Source organism: Branchiostoma belcheri, unplaced genomic scaffold (assembly GCF_001625305.1).
Source record: "Branchiostoma belcheri isolate BF01 breed outbred unplaced genomic scaffold, Haploidv18h27 scaffold8, whole genome shotgun sequence".
NCBI classification, from domain to species: domain Eukaryota; kingdom Metazoa; phylum Chordata; class Leptocardii; order Amphioxiformes; family Branchiostomatidae; genus Branchiostoma; species Branchiostoma belcheri.
In genome coordinates, this window is record NW_017804464.1 from 792,146 (window position 1) to 819,617 (window position 27,472).

Genomic DNA, 27,472 nt, shown 5'->3' on the forward strand with positions numbered 1-27,472 from the left:
TACAAAGCATTTACGCTTCAGATGTTAGAAATGTATAATGCTTTTTTTTTCTTTATTTGTTTTATGAATTTTTTTACAGCTTAAAATGCTGTTTCTCTGGAGCCCAGTCTACTGAAAACAATACATACAAGATGACAACAACAGATAACGACATTAAATTACAGGGTTTGATGACAGAAATATTTCCCCCACGTCACTTCACCGTTTGCCTTCTACACCGAAGTTTCAAAATGAACTGGTTTTAGGACCTGGTTACTTAACTCTCCAATAGTTGCTAACTCATAGTTTTGATCTTGTTCGCCAAATACTCCGCTCTCGGATAGATTGTCAGATAACTGAAGTCGTCTTCTAAATTTCGCAGACTTGTACTGTCTGCTGTCGACTTTCCCAGTTCCATGTTTTGGTTCTACTGGATATTTGGATGTCGTTTCTATTGTAAGCGAGCATGTGCGGTGGAGTGTAACATGTAGTTTTGCGCCCTCATATGAACTAGAACTGCTTGTAACATTACATGTTCTTCTGTCTTTGGGGGAACCGTGCCTGCTATTCCATCGACGTGGGTAGGTGGCACTGCTGCTCGTGTACCCCGTGCTTCTGCTCAAATTGCTGGGTGAGTAGGTTGCTCTGTCCATGTGAATGGACGGTTTGGACCTGCCTGGCCCGCTGCCGGTTGTTGTGGCCCTCAGCATTGTTGACCGACTGGCCATCCAGTTGCCGCTGGGCGGCTTTCCACGTAGTCTGGAGGGCAGGCATCTGCAACTCACCCTGAAGATACCTCTGTGAAGGAAATGTAGAGGTACTCATTTTGTAGAGAATAGTCTCATTTTTGTTTCTTGTTCAACAACACTGTAGGGTAACAGAAATTATGACCGAGCAAATAACGCAAAAAGAGAAACACATGCAAACACAAACGGCACTTCTTGGCGAAGGTACTACGGTACCGATCCTACAGTCCTGTCTACAATGTACCACCGTAAAAACACATAAAAATTATTAAAAAACTTCAGTACTTTGTTATGCTACACCAAGTGAAGGTAAACATTTTGCATTTTCTTTGCAAATGTTACCTTTCTAGTCATTGGTTGAACTCATAAGATCTCATAATTATTATGAACAGTCAGGATCGGTGCATTTACCTAAAATGTCTTGAGAGGAAGGCGTAACAGACGGGGTTTGCGCAGCTGTTGGAGTGTGCCAGGAGATGTAGTGCCAGCTTCAGGATGTAGGCCGTCTGGGTGTAGCGAGAGATCACCTCAAACTTGATGAGCAGGTTGTAGATGAGGAGAGGCGCCCAGCAGATCGTGAAGACCGCCACCAGGCCTATCATGAACTTGATCACCTTCAAGAAGAAACCCAAGACAGGGCGTTATCACATATATTCGCTACGCTCACTTGGTGGTTTATTCGGCGCCCAGCAGATCGTGAACACCGCCACCAGGCCTATCATGAACTTGATCACCTTCAAGAAGAAACCCAAGACAGGGCGTTATCACATATATTCGCTACGCTCACTTGGTGGTTTATTCGGCGCCCAGCAGATCGTGAACACCGCCACCAGGCCTATCATGAACTTGATCACCTTCAAGAAGTAACCCAAGACACCACCGTTATCACATATTAGGCCACAGCAAGTACATTTTATGGATGACATCCTCCGAAGGCTCCAAATCTAATGCGATAGGGCGAAAAAAAACAAGGCGGGCCCAAAAAAAACAAGATTCCTACATTTTCAAAGTTTGACATCATAAACCTTATTAAAAAGTTTGGAACCTCATACCCTCGTAAGAAATTTAGAACGTTTGTATCTTTTAAATTTCCTGTGCTATCTTTTTTTCATTGATTATATAGTTCTAGTTCTATAAGGTTTTAACTTTCATAATATATTCTTAGTGATGGTCTTCTAAACCCTACATATATATTGAGGCTTCGAGTATAAAATGATGAAGAAAATTGCGTCTCCTACCTTTACAGGGTTCCCCGTCTGTGAGCTGTTAAGACATTGTCCGAGTCTGGATCCACGGGGTCTCGACTTCTTTTCTTTCCCATTTTCCTCCGGTTCATCAATTTTGCCATAGAGCCCCTAAGAAGGTGTATCAAACAGGTCAATTCACAAATGACGGGAAGTTGCAAAAAAAATTGGAAAAGATGTATTTGATATCAAACTATTATATAAGGCCATGTTGATTTGATTACTAGTACATGGATGACATCCGCGCCCGCATGAATTTTCGGTCGTTTCCCCCCAAAAAATTAACAACACTGTAAATCGTACAAAACAGTTGCAAAATCTTCTTCTCCTTTTCGTCTTAGCAGACGCTCTGCTCAACGTCGATGGGCTCGTCCGTGTGCGGCCAGCCCAGCTTTACTCCTGCAGAGTTTCCCGCAGGTTGTGCAGGTGAAAGCGGGAGTTGCAGAAGGATGGTGTCTTTTTTGCCTTCTTGTGGTCTCATTTTGGACCAGGTCATCTTCCAGTTTCTTGGCACCTTGGCGAAGTGCATACCGCCATGCAGTGCGGTTTTGTGCAAGGTGCTCCCAGTTGGCACCAATGTGAAAAAGCTTCAGGTCCCGCTTGCAGACATCTATGAAGCGGAGCTTTGGGCGACCCCTGTCGCGCTTGCCGTCTGCCAGCTGACCATACAGTACCTGGTGTGGTAGACGCGAGTGGTCCATGCGAGACACGTGACCCAACCAGCGTAACCTGCGCTGCTTCAGGATAGGATACAGACTCGTGGTGCCGCATCTTTTGAGGATCTCCAGGTTAGGAACTTTGTCAGACCATGAGACCCCACAAATCTTCCTGAGACACCTCATGTGAAAGCTGTTAAGTTTTCTTTCAAGATGGGCGTGAGAGGCCCAGGCTTCACTACCATAGAGCAGCGCTGACAGAACACAAGTTAGGTATATTCGCACCTTGGTGTGGATAGTCAGATACTTGTTATCCCAAGCGCGACTTTTCAGCTTCCCAAAGAGGTTGGCAGCTTGACCGATTCTGGTGTCAACTTCACGGGTTAGCTTTCCGGACGACGAGGCAGTAGAACCAAGGTACCGGAAGTCTTCTACCGTGTTGAGAGTAGCCTCATTTATGGTTATGTGCGGAGGGGGTGCATTGGTGGAGAAGGCCACTGTCTTCTTCACGCTGACTGTTTGACCAAACTTGTCACAGGAGTTGCTGAAAGCATCACACATGCCTTGTAGTTCTGCTTCACGATGAGAGCATAATGCTGCGTCGTCAGCAAACATAAGTTCCCGTAACAAGACAGTGATGGTTTTTGACTTGGCCCTGAGGCGCGCAATGTTGAAAAGGCTTCCGTCGCTCCTAGTGCTGACGGCGATGCCTTCAGGGAGTGGAAAGGCGATCCATAGGAGAGTGGATAAAAAGATGCCAAAAAGAGTTGGCGCCAACACGCACCCCTGTTTTACTCCGCATCTCACTGAGAAGGGTTCAGATATGTCACCTTCAAAGTCTACACGGGCTGACATTCCATCGTGAAAAGCCTTGATGATGGCTAGGAGTTTAGGAGGACAGCCCACCTTGCTGAGAACCAGGTACAAGCCCTCACGACTGACAGAGTCAAAAGCTTTGCACAGATCTACGAACACAGCCAGCAGTGGTTTATTCTGTTCTATGCATTTCTCCTGAAGCAGGCGGAAGGTAAAGATCATGTCGATTGTAGAACGATCCTTTCTGAAGCCACATTGAGATTCAGGATAGATTCTTTCTGCAAGATCCTGCAATCTCTTCAGGACAACACGAGCAAACAGTTTACCAACCAGGCTGAGTAGGGCGATGGCTCTGTAGTTGTCGCAGTCTTGTCTGGACCCTTTGTTCTTGAAAAGGGTCACCAGCTTTGCATCTTTCAGATCCTGTGGGATGTGACCTTCATGCCAACATGAAAGCAGCAGGTCGAGCAGGTGTTCTTTTAAGACAGGAACATCAAGCTTAAGGAGTTCTGGGGGTATACCATCACTCCCAGGGGCCTTACCGCTTTTCATGACTTTCAAGGCGCTCTCAAGTTCCTGCATGGTGGGATCCTCATCCAGGTACGCCATCACTGGTAGCTGTTCTATGGAGGCGAGCACGGAATCATCGAAAGGTGCGGGTTTGCTGTACAGGGAGCTGAAGTGGTGGACCCAGCGTTTGAGTTGGTCAGATTTTTCCAACAAGATGTTACCTTCATGATCTTTCAGGGGAGCAGTCAGCCGAGGTGAGGGTCCTAGAGCGGACTTTAGGGCGGCATGGACACCAGCAATGTCGCCACGGTCGTCGCAGCGTTGAACATTAGCACAAACGCTGTCCCAGAACACCCTCTGTGCCTCTCTAAGGACACATTGTGCTCTAGAGCGAGCACTTTTCATGGCTGCTTTGTTCTGTGGGTTGGGTGCATTAACATAGGTCAGCCTGGAGTTCCTCTTTTCATCCAAAGCTGGACCAATCTTGTCTAGGTTTTCCAGAAACCAGTCTGGTTTTTTCCTGGTAGTGAGACCAAATGTGTCTTTCCCTACTTGCTGCAAGGTAGTACGTAACTTACACCATTTGTCGTCACAGGATGTTATGCTGTCAGCAGTGGGGGTGTTGAGAGCCTCCTGCAAGCGGTCTTTAAATACCTCAAGCAGTCCAGGATCACTCATGTTGTGGGTTGCCATTTTGGGGATGCGACGTGGCTGAGGCGTCTTGTTCTTTAGTCGCATTGGCTTGGACACACAAACCTTGCACCGGATGAGAGCATGATCTGTGTCGCAGTCGGCACTGTGCATCGAAGCAGTGTGAAGGACACGTTTAAGCAGCTGACGACGGGCCAGTATGAGGTCCAGCTGATGCCAATGACCGGATCGGGGATGTTTCCAGGACACCTTCTTCATTTCGCGGCCGCTGAAGTAGGTGTTTGTCACGCAGAGGTCTAGTTCGGCACACAACTCTAGCACTCTCTGCCCATTGTCGTTCACTTTACCTACACCATGGGTTCCAATCTGGCGAGGCCAGGAAACATGATCAGCCCCGACCCTGGCATTGAAATCACCAAGAACATACACTGGGTGCTTACGGGGGATATTCACAAGAACATTTCGTAAGCTTTGGTAGAATGAATCCTTAACATCTTCAGGAGCCTGTAAAGTGGGTGCATAAGCACTAAGCAGGTGTACCGGACCCGAAGAGGTGTTGAGTTTCATTGACATAAGCCTTTCGTTAATGGATGTCGGAGGGTTGATGAAGGGTAACAGACTGTTTTTAACAGCAAAGCCCACCCCATGGAGCCTTCGATCATCAGCGGATAGACCACGCCAAAATACCGTATATTCCTCTTCACGGATGTGACCTGACTCGGCAAGGCGAGTTTCTGAGAGAGCACAGATGTCTATGTTGAGTCTTGAGAGTTCTCTATCCAACACAGCTGTTTTACGGCATGGTGTTTGCGCACTTGGTAAGGTGTTAAAACCAGGGCATAATGTGCGCACATTCCAGCTTGCAATGTTGAATTTCTTGAATACTGGTTTGGAGTTTAGCTCTCGACGTGAACAAGAAGGCAGGGTATAGTGATGGCAGCTTGCCTTGGGACTACCACCACTCTCTCCACCATCCAAAGGCAGGCAGGAGGCAGAACAGGTCCGACGTCCTGACCAAGTTGGATGGCCGCATTCGTTGGCCGAGCCGGTATGCATAGCAAAACTCCGGGACGCCCTCACCGACACGAAGAGCCGGGTGCAGTTCTTCCGCCCTCGCCTGAGGCCGTTGACCGTCTACTATTTAACCTTAGTCAGGTTGGTGGTACGTGGTCAGAAAGCTTCACTTCAGGTCACGAACGATGCTCAAGTAGCCCAGTAGATAAACAAGGAAACGTTAAGAAAATAATAATAGAAAGTAGGACCGGCTGTAGAATCAGTTTCCCTCAGAAGACGGTGGGGTGGGAGGGGGGCTTGTTGTTGACAAAAATGGCAGGCTTCAAAAATGAGGACTAACTATCAAAAACAAAACAAAAATATAACATAAAGTTACTGTAAACCCTAACTACTATGATAGCATCGCTTGCATGCCTGAAGGAGCCTGCCTGTCTGAGGATGCTGATGGATTGCAAACTCAAACATGGCAGCTCTCCAAAACATGGCCTGCAGCCATCGTGACCTCTGACCTCCGAGTTGCAAAATAAGCAAATATATACCGTAAGTTGCAAAAAAGATTGGAAAACGATACCAATATCGTAGAATTCTAACATCAAAAGACGAAGGTAAAGAAATGAATTTGAGGAGTAGATTATTCTCTGACCACACTCTGTGTCATTTGTTAAATATTCATGACCACGTAGATTTCATAATAAAAGCAACATTTTTGGGGGCCAAACTTTTTTATTCGCACGCTCGCATCAGTTTCGGGGTTCCCAGAGGATGTCATCCATTTAATCAAATCAACATGGCCTAATGCACAAGTCCGCGACTTACATGTTCCGGTCTTTCCGTCCGTGTTTGGTCCCCTGGTAGCCTCCCTTCCTGGCGACCAGGACCTCGTGCCCAGACCGGATGTACATGTACGTCATGACACATAGCGGCACCGCGAGTATCACCACCAAGTTGTAGACAGCGTACAGGCGGCCGTACAGCGGGGCCGGCCAGGCGTGCACACAGTGACACACCTGCTCACCGTCTCCACCTTCAAACAGCCTCGTCGTCTGCATGGAAATATACATGTTTTCATGCTGAGGTCACATTTCCAAACCGGGGCCCGGCCGGGCAGTCTTATGGAACGAAAAGTAGACTAGACAACGAAGCACCAAAAAATTGAAAAAAATTATAATGGGAACTATTTGCGTACTAGTATATTACCGATATAAACTATTGATTTTTCGTTAATCAAAACAGCCCGGCCGGGCCCCGGTTTGGAAATGTGATCTCAGCATTAGGAGGGTTGTATTCCCTTCACGTGAATTGGTGTACTTGAGGTGCTTTTTTAATTTGTTTTAGCTTTTCCTGAAAATGCTACCCGTGGAATTCCTGTTCAAATGCAAAAAAAAGTTGATCCATTTGCGCCTCGTCAACAAATACGCACAGTGATGCTGATAGTACGCTCACGTGTATTTTTCACGAAGAACCCGTGAGAAGCGATATCATCTAAGCATTATCCTAAATATCGTCTAGATTTAGAACTAAACCTTTTACGTTGGGCATTTTATTGCAGTGACAACCAGACCAAAACGCCATTTCAAAACACATAGCGTGAGATGGAATTCTAAACCTAATCGTCCACGTAAAAGGTTCTGAATTATATATAATCGATGCAGTGTCAGACCAGTTAGAATTCCCTTGCGCAGCTCCTACTTTAGCAAGTGAAGAAAGTGCACCCGGCACTAACACATAGAGCTGGCCTTGGTGCTGATCACCACTGTGCGTATGTTATTACATGCAGATTCAGTCTGAAACCATCAGTTCAGAACTGACACCGCTGCCCCACAAACTAGCACTCTTTGATGTAATTTTGCAACCTTCTAGGCCGGTTTATTGCTTCTCTTCACCAGTATCTACGTTGCAGGCGACTTGCAGGCAACAGGTGCCTTCTAACAAGGGAACTTCATTGATGGATCATGCTATAGCAACCGATCATACGACAGCAATTACAGTGAACTAAAGGGAAGCATTTGCAAAACAAATACAGAATGTTTAACTAGGGCTAGCCTTACAGACGGCTCTGTTTATTCTTCCTCAAACATATTAATATGTGACATATGGAGGCTAGCTGCTCCAACTCTGTCTTGCCACAAAATGTAACTCAATCTTACATGTCTGCTACAGCACCAGTTACCATGGTGGCAGACGTCTGGCCTAGGTTATCTAATTTATTTGTTTGGAGAAGAGGAAGAAGAGGAAGAAACAGATCGAAGGTTGTGACGAAAAGACCTTAACTGCTATATCGCTCACCATCCTGATAAAATTATTTAGTGTATGAAAAGATAATGGAGTGGCAATGATTTATGTGTGGAGTCGTGTGGCGTAATAGGTCCTGAGTTCAAACCCTGTGCCCTTGGGATGGGAAAGTCAATTTACACGAATTCCCCACTTAACTCAAGTGAAAATGTATGCAGGAGTATGTCTGTTGTCGGTGCGTTTGTCTACGTTGGTGGCGGCATGGAAATAAGTTGAAAAATTGAATGAGCCGTCGCAATGTCATAGGATAAATGTTGAAATAGAAAAAAATGGTTTTGTCTTACCGCAGGGTACAGGATGGGTGAGCTGAGGATGAGTGAGATGACCCACACCAGCAGCAGCGCCCGGTACGCTCTGTGTCTGCCCTGCTGGGTACGGGCCTTCACCGGGTTCAGGATCACAAATTTCCTGTGGAAAATTATCAATTTATTGGTTAACTGAAATTTGGTTAAGAATCATGTGAAAATTGAATAAAGACAGGCATCATTCTTTCTCCTCAACAGTACCTTACACCAGCATCACACAATCACACCACCTTATTTCTTCACCTGTACCAACACCACAATATGTTTAAATTTACACAATCACTCACACACTACACCGATGCCTAACCAATACAATTGGGTTTTTTTGCCATTTTCATACAAAAAATGTACATTTTGAGTTCTGGAGCCCGGGTATTAAACCCAAATGAGCTGAAATTTGGCATGGAGGTACCTGGAACACATGCACACAGAACTTTTTTTCACATTTTTCGAATATATCACTTTAAAATTGTGTAATGATTTATAAAATTGATAAATTTGTAATGATTTTTTAGACAAATATGTACATTTTGGCTCCTTTGTTGTATTATTACAACCAAATGACCTGGAAGTTGGTACAATATGGTGGAATACATGTCGATACCACTTTAGTAAGTTTTTAAGTAATAGAATTTTATATCACTTTACAGGCTACATATGTGCATGCACTGTAACCCTATATGCATGCCCGTGTAACTTACATCGGCTTTTAAAACACTGTGATTGACATCGGCATATTCCCTCCACAACGTACTGGCTTAAATATAAAGTACCTCAGCTGGCCTAGCGCCCGTCGTTTGTCGCTTTGAAATGGGGGGTTGAAAAGTGTTACCTCCGTAAAAAAATGGAGGTATTGTTTTTGTTCTCGGATTTGTCTTTTCATTTTTTCTGATATGAAAAAAAAACAATGCTGGTTCTGAATCAACTAAAAATGCTCATATTTTGCTCCCACTCGAGGAAAGTCCCTTTCTTCTAGTTGTTGCAGTTTTTCCATCTATCAAAGTAGTGGTTTGATTAAAAGTTTATATTCAGCCTTTTGTGTTGACTTCATGACTTCAATCGTAGTATTTAGGGCTATAATAGGGTGGCTAGACCTGTTTTTTTCACCCTGTTGCTTCATATTTTTCAGAAAAAATCCGAGAACCAACAAATTAAATTGGTGTGGCCTAAGGAGTGAGACACGTTTCAAAGGTAACGCTAAACGACACCCACGATGTAATTACTCCTCGTAAAAACACTTAAGCCAATTAGTTCATCTCAAATTCAACTAATTAGTTCATCTAAAATTCATGGTACGTCATTTTGATATCCTGTTTTCCTGTCTTCCCCGCCCACGCAAGTAACGTTGTTTGCTTGTTTTTCAGCTGTTTCACCGTCGGCTCATGCGGGGAACCAGACAACAGTATTTTCTACGACAAGTGTTCGTACGACTGTCGTGAGACAAATGTGACAAGAACATAGCGACGAATAGACGAGTCGTATGTGAAATTTGATGTAAACCAAAAGTACAAAATATAACCTATTCACATTTCTATTACAGTACATAATAAATCATTTTCATGGAAAGGAAAATACTTCTACATACTTCTACATAATTCTATATGATTGATAAATGTTATGTAGTTCCGTCTGGGGGATTGAAGACAACATAGCAGTAGACAATCCAGTCATTCCTTCATAACCGTTCATTCATTCATTCGTTCGTTCAATCATTCAATCTATACCTTACCGTTCGATTGCAATAGCCGTTAAAGTCATGACAGAGGCGGTGAAAGACAGCATCTGTAGATACGCCAGGATCTTACACATGGCCTTTCCCAGCACCCACTCGGACAGGAAGAACCACTCCGCGATTTTTATAGGCAGGCCGAAGAGAAGGACCAGCAAGTCGGCGACCGACAGGCTCAGTAGGTAGAAGTATATGCCGCCCTGTTTGAAGCGGAGCACGCTGGCGACCACCACCACGTTCCCCACAACTCCTACCAGGAAGATCACCGCCCCTGCGACCAGGGTTGGGATGGCGATGTGGGGATAGAGGTACAGAATCGACGTGACTCCGTGGGAAGAGGAAGAATTGGCGGCGACGGTGCCATTTCCATCGCCCCAGGACGCGTTAGACGATACGTTAGCCGGGTTGACCATGATGTGAATAAACGTCGCCGGCTGTATCGCGACACAAGTGCCAAACGACGTTATGCGGCGACGCAGCTGACTAGAAAGAAACTGACTTCACCCGGTATGAATCGTTCTGACACTTCTTCAGCTCCAATAAGAGCAATCTCGGCGTACGGCTTGCCGGTACCAATTAGAGCCATTACGGCATGACTCGCCACACTCCCATAGTGCAACTTGCACCACCTGAGCCCCAAACAGACTCTACATCTCACTCAATAGAGTGTTTTCCGCTCTTGAAATGTCAAATGTTGACCGTGCTTGATATGTCATTATCAGTGACTGGCTCGTGTACATACAGGTGACGGGTTCTGAAGAGGTGCGCTTGAAATAGTTGAGAGGACAGGAGTTGGGGAAGGTTCCAAAAGATTCCGGGAACAAAGACGTGAGCAGAATTTGCTTGAAATTACTTGATGATGAGAAGTATTTCACCGGTTACAAAATAAACAAATGTGGCGTTTTACATTTGTATCAATGGCACAGTTGAGTTTCTTCTGTGAATAAAATAATGAAAACATTAAAAAAGCTACCCTGCTCCACTGACACACAGTGCTTGAGAGATGGGAGCAAGACTTTTTTCATTTTCAAGTATCAATCTACTTGTTTTTTTGTAACCATACAAAACGTTCTGGACACTTTAAAAGAGACTAGTGACGCAATATGATATTTGTAATCATCAATTGCATGTAAAAAGTTCAGCGCCACTTATTGTGTACCGGTGGCTCAGGTAGTACTTACACACATGGTACTTCGGAATCATTGCCGCACCAGAAGGACTAGTACATTCCCGTAAACAAGTAGTTATATTTCACTCCCTATACCATTGGGAGAGAAATGTATTGTTTTTCTGTGTGGTGTGGTAATTTCTTTAAGTGTTTGGAGAAGAAGAAGATGAAGACACAGAGCAAAAACAATATGTTTTCCCTCTACGAAGGTAATACATTTAAGTATAACAAGGCTAGCTGATGGCTACCCTACCGATACCGTGCACTGCGTTTTATCAGTGATTTCATAGTTTAATGGCTCCTAGCTCTTGCAAGTGTAACCGTAGTCTGTATTGAAACTCGCAAACCCAGTACAACTGACAGAATGTAACCCACTGGGAAAATCCTGCCATACTTCTCGAAAATTGACTTCTAGAACGCTCCCCCACCGCACCATTGGTCGACTAGATTCCAGGAAACACAAATGGGTCTGCGTACCAGACTCTATCATCACCAATGATTTCCAATATTTTAACAAAGCGTTTTAGAAAGGCAGCATGGTAGTTGGACAAATGCACCGAGTGCTAGGTCTGCCGCATAAGCTTGACAGTCTATATTCTACTGCAGGAAACTTTAATGGTTCTCCAACTAGGTGGATTTTAGATTCTGGTCACTACACCCTGTGGAAAAACTTGGGAATCGTCAAATAGACGACGTTTTATGTCTTGCAGTTTCTCCTCATCAACAGTACGATCTAAAATCTGGTAACATCAAAGGTAGGCACTTACATATGATGTATGCTGAAAAAAACATTGTCAGGCAAACATACAGACAGACAGGCCAAAAACAATAAGTACCTCGGTTTTCATGAGATTATTATGCTGACCAAAATATTCCGAAAGTCGGAAAGTCTTTAACATAGACAGACCAGCCAAAAATGGCGCCACGGGTTTTACTTCAGGCCAAAATAATCATATTTATTTGTCATTGAAAAAATGCGAAAAGTTTAACCCTTGATAGAAAATGGCCGTCGAGAGACAAAGTTATTTCGTTTGAAACATAGTCAGGGGTGCCAGAGTATGCAGTGCAATTTTACAGAATACAGTACAATCGTATTAGTATACAGTGCATTTTACTAGTAAAATCGTACTTTATAGTACAATTACACTGTATACTGATACTATTGCACTGTATTTCGTAAATTTGTACTGTGTACTCGGTACCCCTGATAATAGGTTTATCTGGAGAGTAGTACAGAGAGAGGAACTTGTTAGGATCACACACAGACGCTAATAAGTTCCACAAACATTTCCCATGACTTTACGTGTTTACGTGGTTGTTTATAAATACCATTTAACGTTCCTAAGAAAATATTTCTTGATAACCATTTGTGGATTTAGGAAAGACACATTTGAACTGACACAAATGGCTGCTATTTTCGATCACATGCTATCGCTCTGACGTATGAATGACACCACAACAGTTTCACAAAACCAGAAAAACCAGGCCCCTTGTTGACGTATCTGTACATGTGTTTGACCATGCCTGGACAACGGAGACATTTTCCTCCTCTATAGCAACCTGGTTAAAGTAAGTCATGTTTAATACTGATTTTATATTCTGATCGAAGACTAAAACTGTTGAAAACAGGTTTTGTAGCACATTTCGTACTGTTGTTACCTGAAATCGTACGGTTGACCTTGAAACATAAAAGGGCCTCCCATGTCGACCTTAAACGTTGTACCTACACTAACAACAAAAAAGCTACTTAGTTATTCTATAAAATGCTTTATGTGTACCCTTGATAATGTTATAGACTGTTATGATTTCATATCAAATCCCACTGTAAATGTCTTGTCTATGTCAACATGTCATGTTTGCCATAGCCACAGGCTACTTGGGCAGCCATGTGTGTTGAACCAAGGACATTCCACAATGGCCTTGGTTGAACAGCAAAACCAATGAAGAAACAAACGCAAAAGTTACTCCCGTACATTGGCGTTGTATTTATCGATGGTAAACTTAGTATCAATCACTCATCAACAGGCTTCATGATCAGAAGCATGGCGGGTTGTTTACAGAGACTTCTGTGGGCAGCAGGTGTCGTTATTTACATTGGCTCCCACTTCCTCCAGGAAGTTGAAGGGAAAATATTCCCTTATACGGTGGCCCACAAGTACACGCCTATGTCGTCTGCGCGAATATCTGTGTCGTTTGCACAAACGCCTGGGTCATTTGCGCAAACGGTTGCGTCGTCTGCGCAGAAAAACCTCCCTCGTCTACAATACAGGTGTGTACTTGTGGGCCACCGTACCCTTAGGTTGATAAGACTTCAGAGTATGAGCGAAATATTTTCATTATCACCTGAGTAAAGTTAGAAAATTCGTGCAAAAGTGCCATTCCCAAGGACACAAGATTGGTGGCATGGCAGTTTTCGAACTCGGGACCTCTTGGTTCCGAAGCGAATGCTCTATCGTAACGCCACGCGACCCCACCCGAAATATATTGAAGGGTCTCATTCCCAGTCTAAGCATGGGCGATAGGCCACCGAGTTTTTGTTGAGATCGCTGTTGCTTTGTTTTATGAACACTCGTATACTGTGCACTCCGTACAAGCTTAAGATTCCCGATAATCATACACTGAACACAAACACTATGAACACGGTCCGTTGAAAGGATCCGAAGAGTCATGAACTCAACACATAACACCGTGAACACTGTCCGTCGAAAGATTCCCGAGAATCATACACTCATCGCATAACACCGTGAACACGGTCCGTTGAAAAATTTCCCTAGAATTCTCTGTACAATGAACCATACATATATAATACATACTGCTGGGTACTTGGTCCGCTGAATCATACAATAAAAAGCACACTCATTACTCAGCTGTTACATTGGCGTTCAGGGTAGCGCAAAGGCCGACGGGAATAGAACAGGTTTCGCAAACTCGAATGCGTTCGCAAAACCGCTGCTCGACTCGATAGAACCCCAAGCCGGGGCTAGCGCTAGCGGTGATAACTTCAAAAAGATGATATAGTAGTACTAAGTACCTAACCAAGATGAAGCGTTCGAAAGTCGCTCGGCTCTCGGCAATCTTCGGGAGACTTCGGTATCTGTTCATATGGTTCTTTGGAATCCTCATCAGTTTGTGACCGTGTTCAGTGTACGTATGATTCTAGGGAACCTTTCAACGGGCCGTGTTCACGGTGTTATGTGTTATGTGACTGTATGATTTTTGGGAATATTTCAACGGACCACTGTATTGTGATGGCAACGGGCTGAATGAGTAGACACAGTGTATGTTCTAACATGCGCGAAACAATAATAAGGATTTTATTTAATGGTTCACAAAACAATGTAACGTTACATGTATTGTTAGATCTCAACAAAAACTCGGTGGCCTAGCGCCTGTGGTCTAAGTCGAATGTTTCTCTTTTTAAGGATTTTAATCCTCCGTGAAATTTGATATTGTACTGTAAATTAGCGATAATTCAGTTTTTCGTGAGTCTGATCAGACTTAGTATGAGCGAAATATTTTTGTTCTGTGCCAACATTTACATGTATCACAAGACATGGCGACGGCTCACTCAAGTTTTATCTTATGTCTCATGCCTTGTCTACGTGCATGATTAAACCTTAATATAGCAGTCCTTGAAAAGTTGCTTGACTCGATTGACGATGGGTGCCATCTTCCGCAGATTTCGGCGGTTCTTAATGTAGCTGACCACTGAGATAAGAAGTCGGCGGAAACTACTAAGGATGGCCCCCAGGCTAACATTCTGGTCCCTAGTCCTGTGAGCCGCTGTCTCCCCGGGTGCCATGGCGGCTCCGCCCGAGGAGTCCATCGCCGTCGTGGGTCTGTGGTGCCGGTTTCCGCATGCTGACAGCCCGGACGACTTCTGGAGAGTCCTGATGAATGGGGAGGACTGCATGGAGGTATGACAGTGCAGCTGTTCCACATCTATAATATTCCAGTTTTTGTTTATTTTTTTATTTTCTATTTGCACTTAAACAAACAGGATAGATTGCTGTAAATTATGTAGGAATGTACAGGAGAACCCAGAAACCTGCCGGTATATCAAGGGGTTCCCCTTACGTACAGTTGAGTTTTTTTCGACGTCGTTTTTGAATGTGTGACGGTTCCAGGTTGGTTTAGTAGGAAAGTATTGTTGGTCTGAAATGACGAAGTTAAATTAACACAGTTCAACGGACAGTAAACAAGTAGGGTGTACATGGGTGCAAGAAGACAGTAAAAGGGCAAAGTCCAGGTGTTTGGTACTCAGGGTGGCTGTTAAGTAGCCCCATTTAGCAACTCACAATATCAATGTTGACAATATCCGCGTGCGTTATAATGATAAATACCGAAAGTGGTCGATTCCGCGGTCTTTTGATACTAGTAGTATACCTGGCGCTTCTGCATGACTATGAATCTGTTCTATCTGACCCGAAGATAAGAATTTCGTTTCTTGCAGGAGATCCCACCTGACCGCTGGAGCCAAGACGCCTGGTACAGTCCAGACAGGGACACACCCGGGAAAACTTTCGTGCAGAGGGCAGGATTTGTCAAAGGGTACCTTTCTTCTTTTTTTGTATTCATGTAATGTTGAGTGGTTTCAGACACTTGGTATATGAGGGCATATGTGTGTGTGTGTTTGTGTGTGTGTCAGTGTGTTTGTGTGTATTTGTGTGTGTGTATGTGTGTGTGTGTGTGTGTGTGTGTGTGTGTGTGTGTGTGTGTGTGTGTGTGTGTGTGTGTGTGTGTGTGTGTGTGTGTGTGTATGAGTGTGTAGAATTTTGAACTTTGTTTTTAAAGAACTTGTTATGCACAAGCCGATAACAGACTTTTCATAAAAACGTTCCAGATACAAGATGTTCGACCCCAGCCTGTTCGGACTGAGGGACGAGGAGGCAACCCGCATGGATCCCCAGCAGCGCTTCATGCTGGAGTGTTCGTACAAGGCGTTTGAAAATGCCGGGATCACAATGGAGGAACTGCATGGCAGCGACACCGGTGTCTTTGTTGGTCAGTATAAACAACTTTGTTCATGGTTCTTGAATATGCATCGGGTTGTTCATGATACACCTCGAAATAGTCCATTTCCTCTTCTTACTCACTTGACTGAGACAGTTTGTTCTTTATACGCTCTCTAATTTTGCCTAACAAATTTGTAAGACTTTGCAAAACTTGGATGGGACGTAATTATATCTTTCTCGAATGTGCACGAAACAGGAGTTATAAGTGTTGATAAAACTGGTGTTGTAAGAATAGTGGTATTCTACATCCTCTGAGCATTCAGGAATACGTTTTTTAAATGTTCTTTCCAATAGGCCTAATGAGCACTGAGTACCTGCTGGATGGTGACATAGACCTGACACAAATGACCAACCACACGATCACCGGGACAGCCACGTCTCTGTCGGCGGCGCGTGTGTCCTACACCTTTAACCTGACCGGCCCGGCCCTCACCCTGGATACCGCTTGCTCGTCAGGACTGTACGCCGTCCATCTCGGGTGCCAGGCCATCAAGACAGGTACTCATGTTTCTGCATTTCACATAAGTCCAGGTCAGTTTATGTGATGTTTTGATCGTAGTTGCTATGTGTGTGTGTCTATGCGCACGCGCGCATGTGTGTATTTGTGTATGTGTATGTATCTGTATGTGTGTGTGTGTGTGTGTGTGTGTGTGTGTGTGTGTGTGTGTGTGTGTGTGTGTGTGTGTGTGTGTGCGTGTGTGTGTGTGTCTGAACACGATAACTCGAGAAGGCTTAGATGGGTTGTCTTGTCTTTGTTCTGTAACTGCAGGGGCGTTCTTGTTGAAATCTTTCAGGATGGAGGATAAATCAGAAAGCAGATATTACAGGCCTAAATATACATATAAATCATTTCAGGTGACTGCTCCATGGCTGTCTGTGGAGGGGTGAGTTTCATCCTCCGGCCGAACATGTTCGTGTCGCTGTGCCGAGCCGGCATGGCCAGTCCGGACGGGCGGTGCAAGCCCTTCTCGGCGGCAGCTGACGGCTACGCCCGCGGGGAAGGATGTGGAGTCGTCGTGCTGAAAAAGCTGAGCAAGGTAAGAAAGTAACTTACTAATACCAACATTTAACAGATAGCTATAAGTCAACATTTGTAAGCAGATACACATATCTCTTCCCCACATCTTCTATCTGCATGTTTGACCTAATATACAAAAAAGTGTGTCCCCTTTTGGAAATACCTTGAACAACAATTTAAATACCAGATTGTAGCCAGAACAAGAAACACCCGAGAAGACAGAAGCTTGGGAAATATAATTGCTGACATTTCTCTTTTGTGCTTAGTTGTTATCATCAGCAAAATAGTTGCGATAGCTTAACTAGATAGTCGCAATAACTGTCAGAGAAACAGCCCCTTCATTGACGAAAAGGAAAGCTCCTTCCATTATGTGCATTTCTATAGGCCATAGAAAACAACGATCACATCTGGGGCATTATCTACACGGGAGTAAACCAGGACGGCCGCACCACCATCCCCATCACTGCCCCATCACAGTCGCAGCAAGAGAAACTACTCCGCGACATCTTCGAACACTACGGTTTCGACCCGCACCAAATTGACTACATCGAAGCGCATGGAACAGGCACACCCGTCGGGGATCCAGTAGAAGCCAACAGTCTGGGCAACGTCATAGGCAAGACCAGAAAGGCTGACGACGACCCCGTGCTCCTAGGGTCTGTCAAGGGCAATATCGGCCATCTGGAGTCTGCCGCAGGGCTAGCCGGTCTCATCAAGGTTCTTCTGATGATGAAGCACAAAAAAGTCGTACCCAATGTACACTTCGACAGACCTAACCCAAACATCGACTTTGATTATCTGCGACTGTATGTGCCGACTGAAGTACTGGATTGGACACTGCGTGGGAAGGACAGAAGATTAGCTTGCGTCAACTCCTTTGGGTTCGGAGGATCAAATTCCCATGCGCTCGTTGAGCAGTTTCCCCAACACTATGACGAGTTTCCAGACAACATTCACGAAGAACAAGGAAAGACGCACATTGTGGCCGTATCTGCAAAGAAAAGGGAATCTTTGAAGTTATCAGTGGAGGACCTGATCGCAAATTTGGAGCAGACCCCAGACATATCAATCGAAAGGCTAGCGTACACATCGTTGATGAGGAGAACGCACCACAATTTCAGGTTAGCTGTGTCAGGTAGCTCTGTTGAGGACATTAAGCAATCTTTAGAACATTCTATTGCCGGAATACAAGGCGCAGTACGCACACGGACTATCAGACGTAAGGGTGACTCCGACCCTGACAAGCGTGTCATTTTTGTTTTCGGTGGACAAGGGACGTTGTGGGAGGGTATGTGTCTGGACCTGATGGACAAAGAGCCCGTCTTCAGGACAAAGCTGACAGAAGTCGATGGCCTCCTTCGCCAACACGTTGAGTGGTCTCTACTTGAGAAGCTATCCAGTAAGGAAGACTTCCACGTCCCGATGGTAGCACAAGCCATTATATTCGCCAATCAGGTTGCACTTTTTGCGCTTTGGCAGTCGTGGGGCATCACATCAGATGCCATACTCGGCCATTCAGTGGGCGAGGTGGCTGCAGCGCATTGCTCAGGAGCCCTGTCACTACCGGAGGCAGTACGTGTCATCTACCACCGAGGGCGTCTGCAAAATGAAGTCACCGGCGGGAAGATGTTGGTCGTCGGGAATCTCCCGGTAAAGAAGGTGCTAGACCTGTCCAGTAAGTTCTCGGGTAAACTTGGCTTGGCTGCCGAAAACAGTGCCTCGTCCTGTACGCTGTCAGGGGAGAGTGATGCAATAGATGAGCTACATGGGATTCTGAGAAAGATGAACGAAAACGACCTGGCCGGCCAACTGTTTTTGAGAGAGCTAGGTGTGAAAGCGGCCTACCATAGCCACCAGATGGAGCCCATCCGCGAGGAATTAGAGCTGGTTCTGAGAGATCTTAGTGGTCAGACTCCCACTGTGGAGGTATACTCAACTGTAACAGGGAAGAGAGCCACAAAGGCGGATTTTGTGACGGGCGAATACTGGGGGAGGAACGTCAGACAGCCGGTGATGTTCAATAGCGCGATGTCAGAAGCCCTACATCGGGAAAAAGAAAACATCGTCGTAGAGGTCGGAGCCAGAGCTGTTCTTAGGAGCAACATCAAGCAAATTGCATCTGAAGTGAAGATGACCTACGTGGCGTCAGTCAAGCCAAACCAAGAGCATCCATCCATCCTGCGTAGTCTTTGCGATTTGTATCAAGCCGGTTTAATGCCGACCTGGGGTGCTTTCTTCGCAAACAAAACGTACACACCTATTGATCTGCCGCGTTACCAGTTTGCTACAAAGCCACTGTGGTTCGAAACCGAAAAGGCCGTAGCTCGACGGCAGGGCCTTGACCTCAGCAGCGGCTTCACTCACCCGTTCTTAGTGCATGTATCTGCCAGCCCCCCGTTATACAAGTGCTCAATAAGCAAGCAGCGGACCTCTTACCTGTACGATCACGTGTTGGACGACACAGTTGTTGTTCCAGGCGCCCACTACTTTGAACTAGGACTCGCAGCGTGCACAGAAGTCATAACGCCGCGACAACCGGTATCCAACTGCAGGACCAGGGTGGAGTTCCTTGCTCCAGTTACCCTAAGCGGCCAGGGAGGAACGGTCGACATCCGCGTACTCCTCCAACACGACGAAACCTCAAAACAGGTCCATTTCGAGGAGCGGACGGAGCGAGCGCTGCATGCCAGAGGAACAGTGACCTATGGTCAAGAGAGACAACAGACCATCGATAGCTTGGACGTAGATGACCTACGCTATCGCTGCAATAATACCATAAGCCACGACGATCTGTACAACAAGATAGAAACGACAGGTTTCTACTACGGACCGACGCTGAGACGACTGCGGGAATGTCGTTACGGAGACGGGCCTGGTGGTAAGGAGGCCATTGCCCTCATCGATATACATGACACGGTGGCGAAGGAGATGCACAGCTGTTGTGTCCACCCCGCTATACACGACTGTTTGCTACAAGCACACTTTCTACTAGGACTGGACATCTTACAGAAAGCAGCAGGTCGTCGAGTTAGCTTTCTCCCAGTCTCTATTGAAAGTGTTGTGGTGGCCAGACCTCCCGAACAACAGATGTGGGTGTATGTCACACAAACCGGTAGAGCGGCTGGAACAATGACATCAAACGGGGTCATAGTCGGAACCGACGGGCAGGTTATACTTGAGCTGAGGGGATTGACCATCAGGTTTTGGAAAGAAGAAAGCCCACGTAGCTTTGAAGATATGATCTACACCACAGGATGGTCAGGACACCCGTCTGACTGGAAGGGGAAACTTGGTCCCGAGCTGATCATGAAAACGTGTCAACTCAAGTGTCTCGTCCTTGAGGATGAATGTGGGATCATGGAGCATATCAAGCCACTAGTGAGCCCCGAATCTATCTTCATCTCTCTTCAGGAAATCAAGGGGATAGATTATAGGAATGACGAACAGGCCCTGCACAAGATGCTTCAAGCTGCCAATGTCAGTCTAGCAGACGTTAGTGTTGTTCTTCATTGCTGTGGCATCAGTCGGCTCGAGGCAGAGACGATGGACACGGAATCTCTGGATGCCCGTATACAACTAGCCTGCGCAAGTCTCCGACAGCTTATGAAGATGGCCATCGCCAACGGAGAGACCGATCCCCTCTGAAAATCGTCACTCGCAATGCCCAGTTCTCGATGTGGCAGGAAATGCCCCCATCCCTTTTGGAAGACAAGAGTTCCCTCCGTCGTATAGACCTAGCAGGGACGCCTCTATGGGGCCTGGTTCGTTGCGCCATCAGAGAGGTTGCTTATCCATCCTTGCAACTAGTAGAATTGTCGACAGGAGATCACCGAGAGGCTCATACGCTTCTGCATGAACTAGTTGTTGGAGAGTTGAATGGTTACACCGAAATCATGTTTGTGCAAAAGTTCAAAAAACTTCTTGGAGATTCAGTCCTCTACACTGCATGCTGAAACCGCAATCTCTCGAACCAATATTGGCGAACATGGGTGCAGACTGAGGATCCAAACTACCGACACTATGAAGCCCTTGAAACTCCACGCCGTATACGAAGGCAATCTTGACAAAAGTCTTGATGGAGCTGACGGAAGTGTTGTTGTTAACGTCCAACAGCTACATGTGCATCCCGGGAGCTTGTATCCAGTAACGCGGGAATCGGGAGATGGACTTGTGGTGCACTGGTCAGCTTGTAACGATCAGAGCTGGGACCTTCTTGGATTGGACTTCGTGGGAACAGTGATCAAGGTACCCCAGAAGTGCAAACTTCGTGTTGGAGATCTTGTCGTCGGCGTATACCCAGCTGTTGCTTCTATGATGGTGTCTCTCCCTGTACCAGTAGTCCACAAGTTGGCAGACCTACCAGTTTTGCGTGACAGGCCTTGTCTATCGTATTTTGTACTGGCGTGGGAGATTCTGGTGAACCAACTACACACCAAGCCCAAACAGCGGATTGTAGTCGTTGACGAACACGCGGAATTAGTCATGGCCAAAGTGATTACAGGCGTAGCTAATGCATTAGGAGCAACCTGCCAAATCACGGCATTTACAGACGGGCTTCCAGGAATCCTGGACAAAGAGTACGATGTTGGAATCGTCGTTGGGAGCCGAAAGCGGCTGAGATCTCAGCTGGCAGATGTCATCACTACCAACGGTCGCGTAGTGTTTATTCGCGGGCAGATGTCGGATCAACAACGCAGCAGAACACCCTCCCTGTGGATTAGACCAGACGTCATGGTCCTGCAGGTGAACACAGCTGCAGTGTTTCAAGAGGCAAACTTGAAGGTGATCATGCCGAAAGTGTTCAAATGGCTTTCACACAGCCTGCCCCAGCACACCATGATCCACCTGCCTATCACCAACACTCGACTTTTATCTTCCCTGTCACACAAAGGGGAGACTGATGGTGATGACGGGAGTGTCGGCGGCGCTTCCCTCCGTGTCCTGCGTCTAGATGAGCCAGATCTTCCTGTAATCTGCACAAGGCAGACACTCTTCCGACATGATGCGTCCTACGTCGTTGTTGGTGGCCTCACAGGTTTGGGGTTTCTTACCGTCAGATTCCTTGCTGAGAGGGGTGCCGGTCACATAGCAACCATGTCCAGAAGTCAGCCCAAACAGGACGTCGCTGTAGAGCTCAAGGCGTTGGAGAAACCTTCGGAACAAGCATCATATGCCTGCAAGCCGATGTTTCCGCTTACGACAGCGTCAACTATGCACTTGTCAAGCTCCAGAGTTCATTTCCCGGAGTTCCACTGAAGGGTATTTTTCACAGTGCTGTCGTCATAAGTGATGGAGTTCTGATCAATCAGGACCACGCTCAGTTCCAAAGGGGCATGGGTGCCAAAGTGTCAGGGACATGGAACTTACATCTCGCGACAAGACACCTACACCTGGACTATTTCGTCGGCTTCTCTTCTGTTTCCTCCGTTCTTGGCAATGGCGGACAAACAAGCTATGGCGCTGCAAACGCTGTTCTAGATGGCGTGATGCACCTTCGTCGCCAGCTGGGACTTAACGGCCAGGTTATCAACTGGGGAGCTCTGAAGCTCGGCCTGTTGGAAAGAGACACAAAAGTCGCCAAGTATTTGGAGCAGAGAGGACTCATCCCAATTGATAAGGACAGTATTTGCGAAAGCTTGGAGACATGCCTGGTTGCCAACCCTTCGCAGATTTCTGTCGTGAATCTTGATCGACCCAAGTTTAGGCAGTTTTTACAGAACCTGCCTGACTTCAAGAGGCTGGAATCGGTTCTTGGTGGAGCCGCGGAGTCAAACCCAGACGACACCGCGCTGGTAACAAGTGTTACTGTCGACAGCTTGAGTAAGATGGATAGAAGAGATCAACAAAAGTCACTCGGGGACTACACACGTCTCGTCTTTGTCAAACTTCTAATCGCGGAAGACGAAACTGTAAACATGTACACATCAGTGGTCAATTTGGGGATGGACTCGCAACTGGCTCTCAACGCTCAAAGCATATTCAAGAAACAGCTTGATGTGGACGTACCAGTTGTCGCGTTGCTAAGCCAAGAGCCAACGGTTCAGTCGATCAGCGACTTAGTCTACGACCAGCTCAGGAAGACGATGCCTGAAAGTGGCCCCATTGCACCACCAAGACGAAAGACAAACCGACCGAAGAAATTTCGATCAAAGCGGCTCATATCGTTTAATGATGAGCATGGGCACCAGGAAATGCTTCCAACTGACGATGTTTTAAAGTCTGTTGGTTATCTCCATAAGCTCTTTGACAAGCAAGTCTTAAGGACGCCATCACACACGGCTATCATTACAAGTAACAAGACTGTCAGCTATAGTCAGCTAAATCAGTCAATCCAGCATCTGGTCAGGACACTTGTAGGATTGAAACATGGGGATGGCAAAGTACAACTGATGAACACGTCTGGTATTCACATAACGTCAATGTCAACAGTGTCCATGACCCTAATCGCAGCAATGCGGTTCAAGTCCGCCCTCAAGGGCAAACATGAGAACGTCGGTGTCTGTCTGTCATCATCAGAAGAGGTACCATGTGTCATCCTTGCAATCTGGAAAGCCGGCTACACCTTCGTTCCTCTATGTCTTCAAGAGGACGCAGGGCAGCTACAGCAGTTTGTCCGAAGTTGTGACATACAAGTAATCGTCGCGGACCAAAACACAAAACCCGATCTCTTGACAAAACTTGGATCCCTCAGCGTTGCCATTGTCACTGTACCTCTGGAACAAACCGGAATGGAGAGGAAAGAGTCCACACATTCGCCTCTTATGCCAGCACGGAAAGCGTTTGTCATGAGAGACACCCACTCCAACAAGAAAGGCATTGTGTCCGGTAACCATGTTGGCTTGCTCAATCGTCTGACATGGATGTGGGACCATCTACCTGTCCGAGCAAATGACGTAGGGTGCCTCACATCACCAATAACCTCCGTAGAAGCTCTGTACGAAATGTTCATGCCCCTTCTCGTCGGTTCTCCACTGCTCATCCTTCCCGATTCGACAGTGAATAACCCAGCCATGTTACTGACCGCCCTGGAGGAGCATCGGGTCACCAGGATGGGAGGAATTCGCAGTGAAGTGTGGGAGGGCATCTTACAAGAGCTGCAGTCTCAGCCTGGCTATCATCTTCCCCTGACTCATGTTCTTCAACCAGTAACAGCGGTTGATGAAAGCCTAGCCTCACGCCTACAGAAGGTTCTACCTGACACCCAACTGACCGTAATGCTCAGTAGCCTCCATGCATACTCGGCTGTGCTGTACACACAGGACCACCTGCAAGAGGACCAGCCGAGCTTAGACCTTGTTCACAAGACAGCAACGCACATATTGGATGAACATGGGAGGTGCCTACGGCCCAACCGAGTAGGTGAACTGTTTATCTCGGCACCAGGACTGCTGAACACGGATAAAGTTGTGACGGATCAGGACGGAGGGCCCGTGCATGGTGACGACGTGGTCGGCACAGGGCTTCAGGCGTGGAGGAGAGAGGACGGGGCGATTCAGCTGTGGGGGGAGTCAGAAATGATCAACCCGCCAGGCGTCGACGATAAGGCACGGACTGACGGACTGGAGACTACTGTACAGGGAGAATACGAGCGGCATATAATGGAAATGAAAAGAGGTAGGTTTAATTAATGACAAATGATAATCCTCCACTTTCACGCATCAGCGTGTTCAACATGCGCCCTTATCCCTGATAATATATATACTGACAACGATGCACTAAACATACATGGCATGAATGTTGGTTTTAACGTCGTTCATTTTAGCATCTACATTACCTTTTTAATGTATATAAACTTTTGTGATGGCCCCCCTCCCCAACATGGTAGGATACTGTATGTGCATATTGAAAACCTGAAAACACTATTGTAATAAACACTAAGATTACATTACACACATGTCCATAATTAGTTTAATATTTACCTTGCTCGTGAATATTATTTACAGGGGGAAATCGTACCCAAGAAAACATATTTGTACATTTTCTTACTGCTTAGGTACATCATTCATAAAGAAGACCGCGAAGTTTGGCGAACACAGGCGGTTTGTACGGCTCCATCTTGACCCCTCCAACCCAACACATGCCGCCATTTCCTGGGGACCGTCCAAGCAGCTACAGACGGGATCACTGCCTGTTCGGGATATCACCGGAATTCACACAGGTAAGACATGGCGAGCCCTTACCAATAATCCACTACTCATCCACTACCAGGGTGCAGATAACATACAGGATATTATACAAGCTAACTACCTGGTGACCATGGGTGGTAAGGTGGTCTGGGTACCGGTGGCAAGGTGGTATTGTGGTTAGGGCTGTTGCATCAGAATCCGAAGGTTCTACGATTGTTGTCTCATTGGAAAAGGAACTTTATGCATCCATTTCCTCATATGTGCCCATGTTAAAATCGGTGCCTAACTTAGGGACGTCCTTTCGGACAGGATGTAAAGCTGGATGTCTCGTGTTTGAGGAGACTCTAACAAACGTCAAACAAGCACGTTAAAGACCCCACCACACGTATCGAAAAGAGCAGGGGCCCTACCTGGTGTGAGTGGTTCAACCCTTACAGACCAGACTGTAAGGTTTGGACCACTGAACCATATGTCGTAGCTTATTGGACAACACTTAATAATGCTACGCATTTTGCTACCAAAGGGGAGTCTACCTTGGCCGTGTTCACCACCAAGAGAACGTACCACTTTAAGACCACTGATGCGGAGAAGTTAGAGCTGTGGACAGACGGACTGCAGCATCTCCAAGCGGCATTGCAATGACTGGGCAAACTTCACTAATTGATTCACACACTCAGGCTCATACATCATACATTAATACATAGCAACATTACTGGTCAAAGATATTCTCGCTACGACTTAAATGTAAACAACAAAATGGAAATAATCTTGACTTGTGTATGATACTGATTACGAGACAAAATACCTCACAGCATATGTATTCAGCTTGTATTGATACAACATAAAGTAAAGATCCAAATCTTATTTGTCTCGCATTGACCTAGCTGTACATTCCTTGAAACACTTGAGAATTGAGAAGTAAAGTAAATCCTGTAGATTTGGGATAGTATCAACAATGTTCAGTAGTCAACAGTTACATTTATACGCTAAAGGTAAACGGTGTTTTGTTTTGAAAGGGGTCGGTTATTGAAAAGGCACAGGGATTTGGTTACAAATATTACAACGGACAATGTTACTGTTAGGGTTGTATCGTGAAGGCATGCATCGCGCAACTTAGACATATTGTATTGAAGCATTTTACATGTATGTAAGTAGCCAAAGGTGACAGTTTTATATCTTTACATATTATGAGGTTGTCAAGGTCTACGGGTGCCTTACGGTCGTCAATGAAAGCAAAGGTTCACAATAAACAGATACATGTCATCTCTTGAATTTCTGTTCCTTCACATGAGTTAATTAATCATTAATGATAAGATTTGTACATTTCTTTGTAACAACATCGTAATATAATAATCGTTCACAACCTTAAACAAGCTTAAAATTAACAATCTCTTATTAAACAATTCAAGGATTGTGACCCTCGTTCAAATACGTGGCCTGTGTTGACCTTTAACCTCTTGACCTTTAACCTCGTCAGTAGCTGAAGAAACATGGCGTCTGCAAGCATCCACGCTTCGACACTTGTAAGTCGTGTGTATCGGTTTAAAAATCCTTCCTGTTACTAACTTAAGGTTCTAAAACTTTTTCGATAAGTTTTTTCTAAACCCAATGGTCAAGCGAGTGACTCGATAGAGTCCTCCGCTTGAGCATTGGGGTTAGAAAAAACTTCAGTTCAGTTTTGTTACATGTCATTTCAGTTTTGTTACATTTGTGTGCAAAAGGACGATGGAGTCGTCCGGCTAGTTGGCAGCTGGGCGCTGCCCTTGGTGCTGAAGGCACCAGCCGTACATGTATGGGATGTTAGAAAGAGTGTTGTCGCTGACGGGACAGACTTTTGGTGGTCCTTTTTTTTTTTCTAAATGCCGTCCTGCAAGTTTCTTTCATGTTTCGAGATTCCTCCAAATAGCCGGCAGCTGGGCGCTGTCCTTGGTGCTGAAGACACCAGCTGTACCTGTATGGGATGTTAGAAAGAGTGTTGTCGCTGACGAGACAGAGTTTTGGTGGTCCAATTTTTTTCTAAATGCCGTCCTACAAGTTTCTTTCATGTTTCTGTTGGTTGTTAAGTGCAATTATGATATTCTATTTTACACGGATCTTTTGTTGCCCCCAAAAATCAGCCACCAGAAATGCTGCGTCCGAGACAAAGAAATCGCTAATCTAGGATGCTCGATGTCAGGACAATTGTGGAGACAAAAAACACCAC

At 45.8% G+C, this 27,472-nt stretch overlaps 2 protein-coding genes across 2 annotated transcripts; one reads left to right on the top strand and one right to left on the bottom strand.

Annotated features, from left to right (window-relative positions):
- Window positions 1–102: 102 nt before the first annotated feature.
- LOC109486374 (pyroglutamylated RFamide peptide receptor-like) lies at window positions 103–10,424 on the bottom strand. The gene is made up of 7 exons (XM_019790204.1): window positions 9,943–10,424; window positions 8,193–8,316; window positions 6,433–6,659; window positions 2,785–2,818; window positions 1,971–2,037; window positions 1,137–1,347; window positions 103–738 (listed from the first exon to the last, which is right to left on the bottom strand). Exons 1-7 carry the CDS (start codon window positions 10,353–10,355, stop codon window positions 213–215), a joined length of 1,602 nt encoding a protein of 533 aa, XP_019645763.1. The 5' UTR covers window positions 10,356–10,424; the 3' UTR covers window positions 103–212.
- Window positions 10,425–14,776: 4,352 nt separating this feature from the next.
- On the top strand, window positions 14,777–26,545 carry LOC109486245 (reducing polyketide synthase PKS1-like). The gene is given in 11 exon segments (XM_019789978.1): window positions 14,777–15,027; window positions 15,564–15,661; window positions 15,954–16,114; window positions 16,420–16,623; window positions 16,981–17,162; window positions 17,528–20,770; window positions 20,773–21,048; window positions 21,050–22,280; window positions 22,283–24,757; window positions 25,137–25,301; window positions 25,793–26,545. Coding segments are annotated over 11 exon segments (8,271 nt in total). The 5' UTR covers window positions 14,777–14,910; the 3' UTR covers window positions 25,912–26,545.
- Window positions 26,546–27,472: the final 927 nt, after the last annotated feature.